Source organism: Phyllostomus discolor, chromosome 4 (genome assembly GCF_004126475.2).
Source record: "Phyllostomus discolor isolate MPI-MPIP mPhyDis1 chromosome 4, mPhyDis1.pri.v3, whole genome shotgun sequence".
Classification (NCBI taxonomy): Eukaryota; Metazoa; Chordata; class Mammalia; order Chiroptera; family Phyllostomidae; genus Phyllostomus; species Phyllostomus discolor.
In genome coordinates, this window is record NC_040906.2 from 182,932,171 (window position 1) to 182,948,379 (window position 16,209).

The following is a 16,209-nucleotide window of genomic DNA, read 5'->3' on the forward strand; positions in this document are numbered from 1 at the left end:
CTGCTGCCTTTCTGCATATGGAGAGTAATTGTAGCCACTCTAGAAATGTTATCATAATTTTTTTCTTCATGGTATTCAATAAAAGGCTAATTTATGTATGTATATATATTTATGTATTTATAAGTATATATAAATGTATATATGTGCATGTAGCTGATGTGTTTGCCTAAAATGTCTGTTTATAGCCACAAATATTTATGTACCTATTTTCGTCTCTGATTTTAGACTAAAACCTGTCATGAGGGGAAGTGAATTTGAGGTGCCCCACATTTTCTAAATTGTTCTTGACTTAGCACCTAAATAAGAGGAATCACTGGGATGTGTAGGTGCCTCCCCTTTTCCTGTGAGCTGATTCTTCAGACGAATGAATGAGTTTTTACTTTGCTCCCAGTCCACATTTGGGGTGTTGTTGTAGATAAGATCTGTTTATCAGGAAATGTCATTTGTACACATGAACTCCTGTCTGTGCTGTTTTAGTGTTGCTGTGTGTAAGACAGCTGATAATTTAACTTCAAATATTTCCCACAACACTACCTCCGGTTAATTCGCAATCTTTTGTCTTTTTCTCCCATTTCAGCAAATTGATGGAGAAGCATTTCTGCTTATGACGCAGACAGACATTGTTAAAATCATGAGCATTAAGCTGGGCCCTGCTCTCAAAATTTTCAATTCTATCCTGATGTTCAAGGCTGCAGAGAAGAACTCTCACAATGAACTTTGAAAATGGTGAATTTTGAATACCATCAGCTTTCTGCTTTAAAGCTCATGTTTTATTCAAAGCACAAGGACAATTATAACTCCTAAGTGAGAAGTCTCCAAAACTCGACAGAGCAATGCGATCAGATTATTTATATTCCTCCAGAGACAATATATGAATTCTTATGAAAGTGCTTGAGCTTTTAACCAGGTACTGTCTAACAACAGTCATCTTTCGGTTCTGTTCACTGAGCTAAATTTATCTTTGTAAATCTTTTTGAGGCTAGGGGGTGGGAGGTGAAGGGGAACTTCATTAATTATTTATGGTTAATGGGGCAGAGTATGAACTTTTGGCATTTTGTAAACATTGATGAATTCTCTTTCATGTACACTGTTTCTTTTTCAATACTTTCAGGAATCTTTTTATATAATCAAATTTCAACCTAAACCAAAATAGTCAAAACCTGGCTAAGTTTAGCCAGTGGGATGGTTATCTGTATTGTTAATTCTGTGCCATATTTTGAATTGCAACATTATGCCAAGTATAACTTTGCAAATCATGATATTGCCTAACTGCTTGTCATCGTTTGTTGAGGCCGAGTAGTTGTAAAAATTACTTTTCTTTAAATCTGTGTTTTTGCTTTTGCACGTATTATGAAATGTTAAACAAATTACTTTCACCAGCATCTTTATTATAATTACCAAAAATGTGTATATAAATAATGGAACTGAAAAAAATATATAAACATAAGTAAATTAGGTGATGTATTTGAGTGGCATCAGTCTCAACGCTGTGATGCCCTGTGTGTTGGACTCTTGTAGAGTCCAGTGATATCATGGAATATGCAGTTACGTGAGTGGGGGAGGTGTTTGTAAGGATCTTAAACTATTTATGAGATTATCTTGAGCTTCTCTCTGATTGTTGGAGGTAATTGGTGATTTTCAGAGATCGATGAAGGGCTTGTTCTGTTCATAGAAACACTAATCCGTCAAGAGCTCTGTCCCAGATCTTGCCGTGTTCTCCAAACCCAAAGGTTCTTCAGGGTTGGCTGAAGAGAAAGCTTATTGATTTTACAGAGAAGGCAAGGTGTGAGGGAGCGCCACCAGCAGACACAAAGATTCTAAATGCTCGCAGATCAGGGAGGTGACTTCCCAAAACAGTTATTCAAGAACCTGCATTTTGGAGAGATTCCTTTCTCGGTGGGTTCTCCTCAATATGTAAGCATACAAATGCACTTTAAATGAAAGCCCTTGATTACCCATAAAATGATAGCTGGTAGTGTTTCTTTTACAAGTGTGCATTTCTGGCAAAAAGGTAAATTATTTTATTGGCTTTTGGATGTAATTTCTGATTTCAGGATTGAACACTTATTGATGGTCTTTTTTAAAAGTAGAAAGTAAGTTTGCAGCATGCTGTCTGAATTCTGGGGGAGGTTCTGCTTGTCTTTAGTTGCTCTCGTTTCTCCTGGTGTAGAATTTCCTTTGATGTCCCCTTTCGGAAGTCTATTAGCAGCCTTTTGCGTATGTCATCATTAAAGGTAAATACAGGGTCAGTGACATCTGCAGTGTTCTGTTCATTTCTTTGCATGAGTCTGCTTAAACAAATTTTTTGTTGTTAGTTTTCATTTCCTTTTTTTATGTTTTGCTAAGAATTTGTACATTCAAATTGCACTTGTTATATCTGACATGAATGAAATAAAGTCTTAATTGCAGATACTTTTTTACGTATGTATGATTTTTCAAAAGGCTTGTCAACTAGGCAGGGCAAAGGAGAACAGGAACAACACCAAACAGGAACCGTGTACGTGGGCATTACCTTGCTGTGGGGTGACTGCAGGGTTCAGGTTGTTTGTGACACTCTGCTCCAGAGAATGTGAAGAGTGACAAAAAAATTCAAAAATTATATTCTTCTGTCAGGTAGGGGTTACACTCATTGGGGATTTCTCCTTTCTGGTTTAAAGAGTGTATAACAAAGGAGACTTAAATCTCCCTGGAAACATCTCATTCTAAGCAGCATGTTAGTATATGCTAGTAGGACCTTTCCAACTAAGGGCATTTTTTTTTTCAGAGAACACTGGGCAAAACAAATGCCACCTGCCTGCAGACTGAAACGGCCCAGGCTGCCACTGTGCAGCTTTTAGATACAGAGGAGTCAGCCTCCAGACAAAATCAGGTTAGGTTAGTCCAGTGTATTTACCCAGTGGCCAGGCCATGCCAGGGACTGGAGATAGATGCACCACCAAAAGAGATAATAATGCATATGTGAACCTGCCATCGTGGTCAACTTGTTTCTTTGTTTGGAGCCAGACTTCCCTGCAGTTTCCCATAGACCAGCCCCCATCCCATCGCCCCAGCCTAAGGAGCAAAGAGAGGCTTTTTCCTTCAACTTCAGCCATGGAGACTGTGAAACTTTTGAGGAAGGGAATCTTTCAGGACTTGGTAAATTCATTTGCAAGAGGAGAGATAGGACATTGTGAAACATAAAAAGTGTTGGGGGGTAATTGGAATAAATGAAGGAAAGTTGGTAAAGAACCAAGGGCATATCCTAGTGAAAGGGAAGAGATGGAAAGTGGAATAGGAACAAGTTCATCGGAAAATGACATGTACCAAGTTGTTCTTTACTCTGTCTGTCCATTCCCATGTAAGTAAATAGTTAGTACACAGTCATTGTGGTTAGAGGTGGGCAGCTTGTCTTGCATTTTCTTTTATCTCACTGACTTAAGCATTTTAATGGTCAGAGAAAGGTATTAGTGGTTTGCAGTATTTCTAGAGATGTATGTTATCAAGATATTTTTTTCAGTAAGTTACATGAATCCCTTTTAACCTTCTAAAAAATTGATTTATGAAGTAATCCAAAAAATGCTTATCACATTGGGTGGCAAGTATTAGCACACTTAAGCGTCTTCACTAAGCCAACCTGATCTGTCACAACTGGTAAGTAATATTGATGCCATGATGGTGAGTGACATCAAGGGCCATCTTAAAACCATGGTTTTGATGAATGAGGACATGGGACTCTGGGCCGGATGAGGAACCAGGACTAGAACTCCTGCGAGAGGCTGGAGAGCGGGCCTAAGAAGGGCCGTCACCTGAGAGCTAGCAGCTGGTGCCCAAGTAGCCCTGGGAGAGAAAAGCTAGGTCTGCCTTGAAGTCGCAAACAAGCCTCAGGGGCAACCAGGTGAAACACAAATGCCAGAGGTCAAGGCCAGGGAAGACCAGAAGCCACATGGGAAGGTAAGAATCAAGAAGGTATGGTGTACAGTTCTGCTCCTCAAGGGAAGGAGGCAGCAGAAGACAAAGGCAGGTTTCAGGAGGGAAACTGGCAGACAGACACAGGTGGGAGGGGGTCAGAACCAGGGCCTGTGGGTTTGGCCAGCAGTGAGGGGCCTGCAGGAATGCAGCAGCCCTTGTCTCAACAAATGTGACTGAAGGAAACACCAAGGCCACGCAGGTCAGCTAGGGGAAAGAGGAACCGGGGAATATGTGCATCTTCTAAAAATTCCAAGTTCAAAATGTTCCCAAGCAGTGTTCAGACCAAGGAGGCAGCCCGCAGCCCCCAAATGTGTGGTTCCTGGGCATTAAGTCTTTCAAAGTTGGGCATACTGAGTTAAGTGCGAGGTCATAGCCTAAACCAAAGGTCCTGAGCAAATATGTAGTGTAGTGTCCTTCAAAAACTAATGCACCCATAAAAGTGCAACCTGGACCATAGAATTCCTAAGAACTCAAAATAAACAACTCTTCAATTAAATAGTATTTTATTACAGATTTTCACAAAGTATCTAAAGTTCAAGACAGAAGGCATTAAATTTATTAACATCTTTGAGACACAATGATTTTCTAATATTTACCACAACCCTAATTCAAAGAATTTTTTATAAAGTTGCAGCTGTCCCAGAGATCAGTTCTGATAAAACACTAGGCATGCCATTAAGTGACTGAACGTTGAAACCCTACTTCCTTCTCCTTTTCTTTCATAGAAGGAAAATGGGGACTGTGCATGTCGAAAATCAGCGTTTCCAGGAAGTTGAGGGTTTGGGACAGTCGTCTTGGACACTGGATCCCAAACACATGAAAGGCCGCGACGAGAGCGGCCAAGGCCGTGACACAGTCATCCACTTTTGAGAGCCTCTCTTTTTCTACATATAAGGAAAATTCACAGACGTCAGTATCGAAAGGGTTCTTAACTTCTAACACGGGTGTAGACACTCGCACCTGAAGAGAGAAGATGGTATGATGTGTAAAATAATGAAATAATACAAGGTGCCTGGATTTAACCACCTTATTATAATAAATGAGCTTGTTGCAATTTAGCATATATTTGTACAAATGACAAAACATGCTTCCGAATAGAGCGCCAGCCTGCCTTCAAATAAGATGGGAAATGTCAAACCCGTGATCAGTGATATGCTGCGTACCTTCTCATTCACAGTGACAAAAAGGCTGGGATCATCCCCAAAAACCTCTGGTAGGACTAAACACGCGGCCGTCATCTTCATATCTGTCAAAGCAAACATGCTCCAGTCCAAGTAAAAATAAGCTTATGTTAATTGTTGTGAGCACAGCCAGTATAAAGCATCTAGATTTTTGAAATCACTACCTTCTACAAAGAACAAACTAGCCTTCTTAGATCAACGTTGCCCAACCATTTTTACCAACATCTCCACCTGAAAAACTTTCAAGATCCAATGTTCTCCCTGCTAGATCTCGGCCCGGAGAAGATAAGAATTCTATCATCTGTCCCTCGGCCGGGGTCATTTTTATCCAGCTTTTCCTTGTGACTTAGGGTATGAAATTAACAGAGTATTGGTTCCCTAAATATAGTTTTCTAGTACCAAATGGGCTCTTTATATTTATACCCCAAACCTCCTATTGGAGAAGTTTTTTTTCTACATGTTGTTTCACTAAATTTTACGTTTTATCCAAACAGAACTTTTCCAGTCACCCTGAATTACACAGATAGCCGAGACCAGATCGCTCTGCTCTCAGGTTTACCAACACTTCAGCGTGTCCTCATCTGTGTGCTGTTTCATTTTTTCTTGCAAGGCGATATTGATTGGGTTGTCCACCACTGGAAAAGAAGTCAGTATATTTTCTGAATAGGATTCCAGAATGTTCCTTGTTTTCTTATAAATATCTGTTCTTGTAAGAACTTGAAATTCTCTGAACATCTGAAAGAAGAGAAAGATACCAGATTACTAAAAAAAAACTAATGGAAGGGAAGTAAATAACCCTTTAGGATTATTTTACACGTTGAATGGAGTTTCGAATATGTATGAGGCATCTGAGTAGCTTTAGTGGAGAAGTAAAGGCCTAAGACGGAGGAGGAGAACAGAATGAAAGCCTGGAGTGAATAGGAAAAGATAGGTGACAGACATGGCCAACTTTGGAGCCCACAAAAGGAAAACCATGGATGCAGACTCAATTGGATGAGGGTTCCAAAGCATATGTGCGTATTTTAGCCATTTGGGTTACCTAACTAAAATTCTAGGGTCTTACGGTTCTTTAGGTAAACTACACTGTATGTTTTGGCAGGGTCCAACAAGAGGCAAAAGAAGAAACCTTACATTTTGGAAGACAAACCTTGAAAAATACCAAAACTTAGTGCCCGTGGGGATAAGGAAAAAGGAGAGCTTTAGAGACTCTGAAAGATCAGGTAGAAATAAACCATGAAAGAAAGTACACACAAGATATCTGACTACAGGGTGGATGCAGAACCAGCTTACCTTAATGGCATCCCCTCTACTCAGAACCACTTTTTCTTGCCACTGGCTAAGTTCTTCCCCGCTGCCGAGCCCCCCTGCCCCTGGAATTCCATCAGCACTGCCCCCTCCTCATTTTTTTTTTGACCAACTGGCATTATAAGACCATTGATCATCCACATTAGTAGGAATGAATGTAACAGTCACATTGCCTAAAACTTGATAAAAAGCAGTCACATACTGCCCACCAGTTCTCATCATTTCTTTCCTATCTTGGTAGGTCACCCGTGGCCCAAAGATAAGATCCAAAAGTTACCCGGAAACCAGAATGCACAGTCTCATAAAGGCATAGTGGTTCTCTTAGCAGGCAGCCCTCGCAGGACCATTGATCTAGACTAACACCCTACACAGGGATTCTCAGCAGGGAGTTGTGAAGTGCAGCGTGAAGGCAGTGAATCTTCCTGCACTTTCCCGGGCACAGACAGGCTAGGAATTTTGTTACCTTTTATTTTCAAGTTTACATTAAACTTGAAATTACTTGTATTACTAAAATAGCAGAGCTGACAGATGCCCTTCATGCAACTTCTCCCAATGTTAATGTTTGAGCCCTCTGAAACTAAGCAGTAAACATGGACTCTTACCCCTTAATTCTTCATTGTGCATTTCCTAATACAAGGACAGACTCCCCATACACCCACAGCATAACCATCGAAATCAGGAAAATCTAATCCACAGACCCCACTCGAGCTTTGCCAGTTGTTCCGGTCATGCTCTTTGTAAATTCAGGATCTGAGCCAGAACAGTGTGAGATTTAAAGCTCATGTCTCCTTCAGTCCAAATGAGCTTCTTGGCTTTTCCTCATATTCCTTGACATTTTTGAATGTCATAATTGGCAGAAGCCAATTATTTAGTCTAGGTTCGTATGATGTCTCTTCTTGATTTGTGCTTTTTTGGCAAGAATACTGACACTTGTCATCACATCAGGAAGCACAAGAGGGCAATTGGCAATTACTCCCATTATTGGAAACTTTCATTCTTATCACTTGTTTAAAATGAAATCTGCCAGGTTTCTCTACTGTAAACTTAATATATGTTGTACTTATTAACATATAGTTGTATATATGACATTAGCTGGGGATTTTTATGTACCTAAGTTCTAAATTGTGATTTTTCAAATAGTTTCTTAGTGAGGTGAAAACTAGCATCTCAAAGGATCTACTGGAAAATTTGGAGAATTGTTTAAATTTGTGTCTGGTATTTTGCCTTCCTCAACTTCCTCCTACTTGTGCCACATCCAGTAGGTCTCAGTAGCAAACTCCTAGTTAGTAATATTTTACATAGTCTAATAAAGTATCTGTTTTTTAATTATCTGTGGAGAGAAAATTTTGAGGGTAGGAGGGTGATGAGTACAGGTGACAATGGAGAGTCTGTGTAAACTCCCAGGACCCGCTTCCCACACCAGCTGCTTCCCTCGACACACCTGTGTCCACAGCTCCCTAAGCTCGAGTATGTTCACAGTGGTGGTAGCAAGAAGTGGTGGGCGGTGATTTGTAGCGGGGGCAGCTCTAGGAACCATAGGAATTGTTTGTTAACTGGCTATATGTAAGTAAGGTCAAGCTTGCTTTTATTTTAGGAAGCACAAGTTTTTTATCCATTGAAAACCCCAGCTAGTTGCAAATCACTGAGTTAGGGAGGTACTTCCTGAAGAAAACCTGAAATGTGTAGTTCTTTATTTAAAACAGGAAGTTGACAACTTTATTCAGTAAGTACAGTCATTACAAAAACCATGTTAAGAGAAAGCAAGCAATAATCAAGGTGGGCTTGCTGAGGATTAGGTAGGTAGGGTTGCTGTACAGTGGTAAGAACATGCCTGCTACACAGTAAGTTCAGATGTGTGCTGCTGGCATTATTATAAAAATAAAACTGCAGAAAAATTTTAAAAATCCATATTTTTATGGGGATTTTTTTCGAAGAAGAAAAATATGCAAAACTTCATTTTGATTGCACCCAAAGTATTCTTCTGTGAAATGTGTACTCAGGTGAATCTTTCACTGTATACTACTACAGCTAAAATTCTACTGCAATTGTGATAGGACCCTCCAATGGCCACCTAAAAGGCAGAGTATTTGAATTGCCACATAGACTTCATATATTTTAGGATCACTTTACAAAGTGACTTGGGATCAGAAGGAAATAGATTTTGACTAATATTGCACACTGACAGTTCCTTAATAAACTACCTTGATTTTCTAAGTGCATGCAAAGGGAAAATGTTTCACACTTCCAAAATACTCTGAAGTGGTGGTCCTCAGCCTCCATAACATGTCCAATCATGGGGATCCCTCGAAACCTGAGGCGGCCCATGCATGTTATTAGAAATAGGTTCCAGAATTCTCAGCAAATGGTCCCAGTTGTAGCCTACTGAGATTCACACTTGTTATGTAGTGCTGTTACCACTTGAAGAGGAAAGAGAGAAATCAATTTGGACAGTATAATCAGAGAGTATTATAAGCGAGTAAAGATACCTGATACGGGCACTTCAGGAAAGGAAACATTTTAAGAATGTCCTTCACAGGCGTTTGGCTGCCAATCAGCTTCCTTCTTATTGCAAAGTCTGGCTCATCCGCTTTTCAATTTCTCCCCAGTCCCTTTCTGTTTTCACATATTCTTGCTGAAACCAGCTAATATGTTCATCTATCTCAGAATCTAAACAAATACCTTCTTCCTGAAAAACAATGTCAAATTATCAGTGTTCCATATTTCAAGTTCCAGCTTAACACTTCATGAAAACTTGAATTATAGGTTGTATTACACTCATTTTATACATGTATATGTATATATATAAAATTATAATGCACTGATGAGCAGCATCATGTGTAATTACACTTGGCATTGAACATGATTAACAAATGGACATTCTTTAACTCTATGAACAAATCCAGATAGCTAATTACTTACTGTGGAATTATCTGTTCTCTTGACAGATCTATGAGTACCTTCATTTCCTACATGCCCTTTTACAAGGAAATCTAGATTATCTAGAAGGTTCACACTTAACAGGAATGCTTATTTCTACTTGTTCAAATTTTAGAAGATGAAATATTAAGAGATAAAAAGGTTTGAAATTAAAAGGTTTGAGAGGCAATTTGTTTTTCTTCAATGCCTTTTTATAGCAGTAGTACCCCATCATATAATCCAAATTCAAAATAATTATAGTGTATATTTTGTGTTTCCAAATCATCAAACTGTCAATTATATTCACTATACATTTGGGGACAGTGGAAGTGACTAAGAAAGCTCCAACATAGTTCATTAAAAAATCTAAACTTTGAGAAAAAAAAATCTAGAAAAATCCATTGAGATGATACTCAGCTGAAACTGCACTGGCACTGGCATCTTGGCAAACTGCCCACCTGACCGGAATGGGAGCAGATGTTACAGCAAAGGATGAAAATGCTGAGAAGGAGCCTACAGTGCTCCTTCACCAAGAACTTCACAAGCACGTGAGGAGAGCTTCAGGTAAACCCACTCTCTGTGAACACAGGATGATGACTAACAAGACTTAGACCAAGTGAACGAAGTTCTAGAAAAGTGTAAGTTAAGACCAAAAAGATGTTCCTATAACCTTACATTAACTTAGTCTTTCCACAAAGAAATACAAAGATCTGAGGGTTTTATAGATGAATTCTACTAACTTTTCAAAACAGAGTGCTCCAAATTTATTCAAAGGAATCGTGCATATGGGATAAAGTCATGCATTTAAAAAACAGATGCATGATAAACATAAGTTCAGAGTACAAGGCAGTACTGTTGGAAAGGCAGGCATGAGAGAGGGGCGGAAACACAGGCACACGAGGCGTGGGCCTGTTCCAATTCTAAATCCAAATGTTGAGCTCACAGTGTTCGTTTTGTCTCATGAATTACACAGGTGCTACGTACATCCTTTTGTCAGTCTCAAATGTATGTAATGATACATTTTTAAAGATAAAATCCTACATTTTAAAAAGTAAAGGAAAATGCTTTTTTAAACTGAATCTTTATTGTCTTTTTTCCATCATTATTTAGTCTCCTTATACCGCCCTTCCCCAGCCATCACCACTCTGTTGTCATGTCCATGAGTCCTTTTACCTTTTTGCTCAGTCCCTTCACCCCATCACCTCCCGTCTGCTAGCTGTCATCCTGCTCTCCATCTATTAGTCTGTCCCCATTTTCCTTGTTACTTCAGTTGGTTCATTAGATTCCACATAATTATTGAATATATAAACAACTTTCCTTTTACTACAGTATAGCGGAGGTTCTATAATTGCTGATATTGACATTTATGGGCTACTAGACACATGATACATTGCTTCCCCTAAATCCTCACCCAAGGCATGAAATATCACGGAAAGTGGAGCTCCTAGGAAGCTTCTGTCTGGTCAGATTCACATAATGCCAGTGGGTTGTATACTAAGTTAGAGTGACCTTCCTTATTAAAAGGAATCACTGGCTATATCAGACTTTAAAATTCTTACCTTTTAGATTGATTTATGGATCATGAGAGCTGGAAGGAACTTAGAAATCATCTGGTCGATACCTCTTACTTTACTGATGAGCAAACCGAGACTCTCAAAGGGGAGGTGACTTTCCCAAGCCCTGAGATAATCAGGGGTGGGTTCCTGTCTTGGTGTAGCCCCTCCCCACTTCTCTGAGGAGATGAATGGCCTTGTTCAATGAGGAAACTAGTGAATGAGCTATGTCTAAATCTCACACAACAGCAGCTGCAGCAGAGGCGACTGCTGGGTGTCTGTCTCACTAGGCAGAGACAGTTGGGGAACATGCTGAAGAAGTCATCAAGGAAAAGAGGCATGAAACAAGAAACAGATCACTTCCAGCCAAGAAGGCCAATGAATGGAGACATTGATGGGAAGTGCAGGAATCACTGGCAGACTTCACAACTTAGAAGGAATCAGCATACATTATCCAGAACATTAACATGAATTAGATTTAAACAAACAGGAAAAGGAGCATTTGCCATGCCTTTTTTTTTTTATCATACCAGTGCTGGTGAGCAACATAGAATGTGCTCTCTACTCCAACACCACTGTGACGTACAGCTACTACAGTGCTGGGTGGACTAGCAGAAAGCTCAGCTCTCATCAACTTCTAAGCTAACAACTGGAACAGAAATAAGGAGGACAGTATTTCTTATTTAGCTTTTAACAGAAAATTGAGACTGCTTTTGAAGTAGTAGGACACAGCATGGTTTGAAACATACAGTTATAATATGCCCCCATAAGTAAATAATACCTCACTTTGATTTTTATTAAACATAATTTGCTCTACATCCTGAAATCTGAATCAGTTTGAAAAGTGTCTTGTTATGAAAATTTAATAATTCTTATAAGTACAGTATTAAAAATCTACTTTAAAGACACTATGTAATGGTCCTATAGCTAAGATTCTTTTTACTTTTTAAAATATAGCTACTGAAGGATTTCCCAGTCAAGATGGAGGCATGGGGGAACACACCTCACCTCCCCACACAACTATAGCAAAAAAATACAGCTACACTACAAAAAAAAAATTTCACCCAGAATTGTCAGAAAACTTAGCTGTATGGAAGTGCAACAACCAAGGATTTAAAGAAGTCACATTCATCCATACGGGTAGGAGGGGTGGAGATGCAGAGAGGTGTGGAGAGGAGTGGAGTTGGGAACTAGCCATCCCACATCTGTGTGTGGTGGAGAAACAACAAGAGGGATATCTCAAGAGTGAGGGACTCCAGCCCTAGTCCAGACCACCCAGCCCAAGGTCCCAGCGCCAAGAAGATAAGTCTCCATAACCTCTGGCTGTAAAAACCAGTGAGGATTGGGGTGGTAGAAAAAACTGTGTCCTATTAAAGGGCGTACACCTGACTTAAGACTCAAGCAGACCCACCCCTCTAAGATTCAGCACCAGGGCAACAGCTGGAAGGACACTAGTAGCATATGTGGAGAAAGTAAAGTGCTCGTGGGAAGACAGCTTCCTCTCCGGCAAAACTCCAGAAGCCAGGCAGTGGCATTGTCCCCTCTGTGAGCCCTCCCCAACACAGAACAACAGAATGGTGATGCAAGTTGCCCCACCCTGGCAATAATCCAAGGTTCTGCCCCATACAACCTAACAGGTGTGCTAGAACAAGGAGTCAAAGCAGCTCTACCTAACACACAGAAACAAACAAAAGGCTGCCAGAATAAAGAAAAGGGGCCCAAATGAAAGACCAGAGCAAAACTTTAGAAAAAGAACTAGATGAAATGGAGATAAGCAAGTTATCAGATTCATAGTTCAAAATACTGGTTATCAGGATGCTCCAGGAACTCATTGTCATAATTTCCTTCAATGCCATAAAAAAGACCCAGGCAGAAATGAAGTTTGCATTAAGTGAAATAAGAAAAATCTGTAAGGAACCAACAATGGAGAGGATGAAGCTAAGAATCAAATCAGTGATTTGAAACAGAAGAAGAAAGCATTCAATCAGAACAGCAAGATGAAACAAGAATTCAAAAAAATGAGGACAGTGTAAGAAAACTCAGAATATCTCCAAACATGCCAACATCTGAATCATAGGGATACCAGAAGGAGAAGAGGAAAAGCAAGAAATTGAAAATTTATTTGAAGAAATAATGAAAGAATTCTTCCCTAATTTGGTAAAGGAAATCAACATGTAAGTCCAGGAAGCACAGAGTCCCAAACAAGACAGGCAAAGAGGATCGCAAGACACATCATAATTAAAATGCCAAAGGTTAAACATAAAGAGAATCTTAAAAGCAACAAGAGAAAAACAGACAGTTACCTACAAAGGAGTTCCCATAAGACTGTCAGCTGATTTCTCAAAAAAAAACTTTGCAGGCAAGAAGGGACTGGCAAGAGGTATTCAAAGTGATGAAAAGCAAGGATCTACAACCTAGGTTACTCTATCTAACAAAGCTATCATTTAGAACTGAAGGGCAGATAAAGTGCTTCCCAGACAACGTAAAACCAAAGGAGCTCATCATCACTACGTCATGACTATATGAAATACTAAGGGGAATTATATAAGAAAAAGATCAGCCCTGGCTGGCATAGCTCAGTGGATTGAGTGTGGGCTGCAAACCAAAGTGTCGCAGGTTCGATTCCCAGTCAGGGTACATGCCTGGGTTGCAGGCCATGGCCCCCAGCAACTGCACATTGATGTTTCTCTCTCTCTCTTCCTCCCTCCCTTCCCTCTCTAAAAATAAATAAATAAAATCTTTTAAAAAAAGAAAAAGATCAAAATGATGAATATTAAAATGGCAATAAATTCACAACTATAAATAATTGAATCTAAATAACAAACTAAGCAAATATGCAGAGCAGGAAAAGAATCATAGATACGGGATCATCTGGAAGGTTATCAGATGGGAGGGGCAAGGGAGCAATGGGGGGAAAGCTGCAGGAATTAAGAAGCACAAATTGATAGGTACGAAATAAACAGGGGTGTTTGTTAAGGACAGTGTAGGTAATGGAGTAGCCAAAGAACTTACATGAATGACCTATGGACATGAACTAAGCTGGGGGGTGGGGATTGTTGGAGGGAATGGGAGTACCAGGTGGAGGGGGGCAAAGGGGAAAAACTGGAACAACTCTAATAGTATAATCAATAAAATATACTTTAAAAAATAAAATATTGCTACTAGAAAATTTTAAATGACACATATGGTTTGTATTATATTCTATGGCACAGTGCTCCATTGAATGCTATGGTTTTCCCCGTACCAAATGCCAGTGATCTCATTTTCAATTCCATTGTCATCATATTGACTTTGGCACTGGAAACATTTCTTTGCTTAGCTTTTAGTCACATGTCTCAGTCAATCGGCAGAGAAACTGCTGCAACCCTGCCCCATGTTCCCAAGTGCACAGCTGACTCGTACAACTTCACAGCATTGGTAAATCTGCCACCTGCCGATGGCAATAATCACACTACATTCAAAAAGCACTCTGCTGTCAACATTTTTCTTCACCTTTTGTTGCCTTGTTCAGTTTTTCACCATGAGACCATCTGTGGAAAAGGCTATAAAAATTAGTATTTGGACAATAAATCATTATGTGTCAGGGGAGGTAAGAAACAAAGAGTAACTGCCACAGAAGGAACCAAAGGAGCTCGGTGGATATTCTTATCACTTGATTATGTGAGCAGTTGTTTGCCTAACTTTCGATTGCATTTTATTTCTAATCCAAAGAAAGCTAGTGCACAACTGCTTCATGAGGATTTAATAATTCTTACATTATTAAAAGTCTACTTTAAAGACACTATGTAAAGGTCCTATACCCAGTAAGCGGGAAAAGAAAATGTTTGAAGAGAGAAATGCATTGTAAGTGCAGTGTTAGTAATTGAACACCTGGAAGTTAGTTGATTTATTGGTTGGCTATTTAGCAAACATTTGAAGGGCTTTGAGATACCTTATAAGCATTTATTAAATCCTACCTTCACTGTCCTAGATACTGTGTAGGCTAAAAAAAAGAAAGCACAGGGATACACACTACCGTGGGAGTGAGCCTAACAGAGTCTTTTGGAGAGTAGTTGGTCAAACTAAGCACATGCATGCCCTCTCCCCCATCAGTTGCATTTCTAGGATACAACCCAAAGGGACAACACACGGATGGATCCAGAACCAGACAGGTGTGATGGGATTCTCTGAACTGCAATTCCCGGCGGGGACGACCAAGGCTTGAGGCCAGGCATACTTAATAACCCATACAATCATGGACAAGGAATACACATAAGACCATGAGTGAGTCTTCAAAAGCTTAAGTGAAGTGAAACAGGAGTGAGGTAGAGAATACCATTTACATTAAGTCACACATAGGCAAACCCAAAGTGACAGTACACATTTTGAAACATTTTTGTTTGTTTGAAACACAAACAAAAAGATATATATGAAAGACATTAGAATGGGTGCCAAAGGCAGAGGTGGGGAAGAAGGCAGATTGGAATGGGGACAAAAAGGAATGAAAAGAACCAGAGAAAGGCCACAGTGGAATGACCGTAATGTACCAGGTGAAGAGTGATTCACTCAAGTTTAATTAACACCTGAGGTTTTTTACAAGAAAAAAAAACCTACCGTATAAAGTATAATTTCACTACACTGCCAGGAAGTTCCACTTAATTCCTACAAACATTTAAAAACAGTGTCTTCATCATTTAAGCTGAATAATGTGGTCAATGACTTAGGAAATTACTCAGTTAAGTCTACTCTTTCAAGAATCTAATTATATCTGTCTTGTGAACAAAAAGGGGGTTTTATGGAAAGTAACTTCACAGGGTAATCTGATCACACATTCCTAACTGGGCAGGTCACGGCAGGTAGTCCTGTCCCAGACCTACAACTTCATTAGTTAGAGGCTTATCTTGCCTTAGGCAAGCCCTGTCCAGTCTTCCTGTGCATTCAGGTTTTCACACCTTGAAATGCTCCCTTTCCCGACCCCTCCTTCTAAAATGGACCACCCTCCAGAGAGCACATACTCTTAACTATTTGGTAATCCATTTCCCACCTTGCTTCCTCCCACCTTCACGTCATGTTCCTTAATTTTGTGAACCCCGAGAAGGCCAGAGGGAAGGCACCTAGGAAGAAAGGCTCCTGGTGGCTAACTGGGCCCAAATGGAAAAGCAGAATCTAGCAACCATTTCTGCACAGGGGCCTCACACACAAACCGCACTTTGCAGATAAGCCTCCGCACTGGACCGCCTGCCTGCACTGTTCCTGCCAGCCCTTACAAAGATGTGAAAGTTACAAAGTAGTATATTTTCATTAATTTTTTTGTTTTATGCTCACCT

General features: G+C 39.9%; 2 protein-coding genes across 11 annotated transcripts in view; one reads left to right on the top strand and one right to left on the bottom strand.

The window, feature by feature from the left end:
• Window positions 1-2,415, top strand: part of L3MBTL3 (L3MBTL histone methyl-lysine binding protein 3) — a 97,796-nt gene extending 95,381 nt beyond the window's left edge. For all 10 annotated transcript variants that reach the window (XM_036024696.1, XM_028509354.2, XM_036024702.1 and 7 more), the window contains one exon: window positions 578-2,415. In XM_036024696.1, the coding sequence (XP_035880589.1) occupies window positions 578-721 (144 nt within the window). In that variant the 3' untranslated portion in view covers window positions 722-2,415. The remainder of the gene's footprint in view (window positions 1-577) is intronic.
• A 2,021-nt stretch (window positions 2,416-4,436) lies between these two features.
• Window positions 4,437-16,209, bottom strand: part of SAMD3 (sterile alpha motif domain containing 3) — a 32,163-nt gene continuing 20,390 nt past the window's right edge. Inside the window, 5 exon segments of the mRNA XM_028510522.2 lie at window positions 4,437-4,908; window positions 5,112-5,194; window positions 5,693-5,864; window positions 8,921-9,003; window positions 9,006-9,120. Coding sequence (XP_028366323.2) covers window positions 4,624-4,908; window positions 5,112-5,194; window positions 5,693-5,864; window positions 8,921-9,003; window positions 9,006-9,120 — 738 coding nt within the window. The 3' untranslated portion in view covers window positions 4,437-4,623.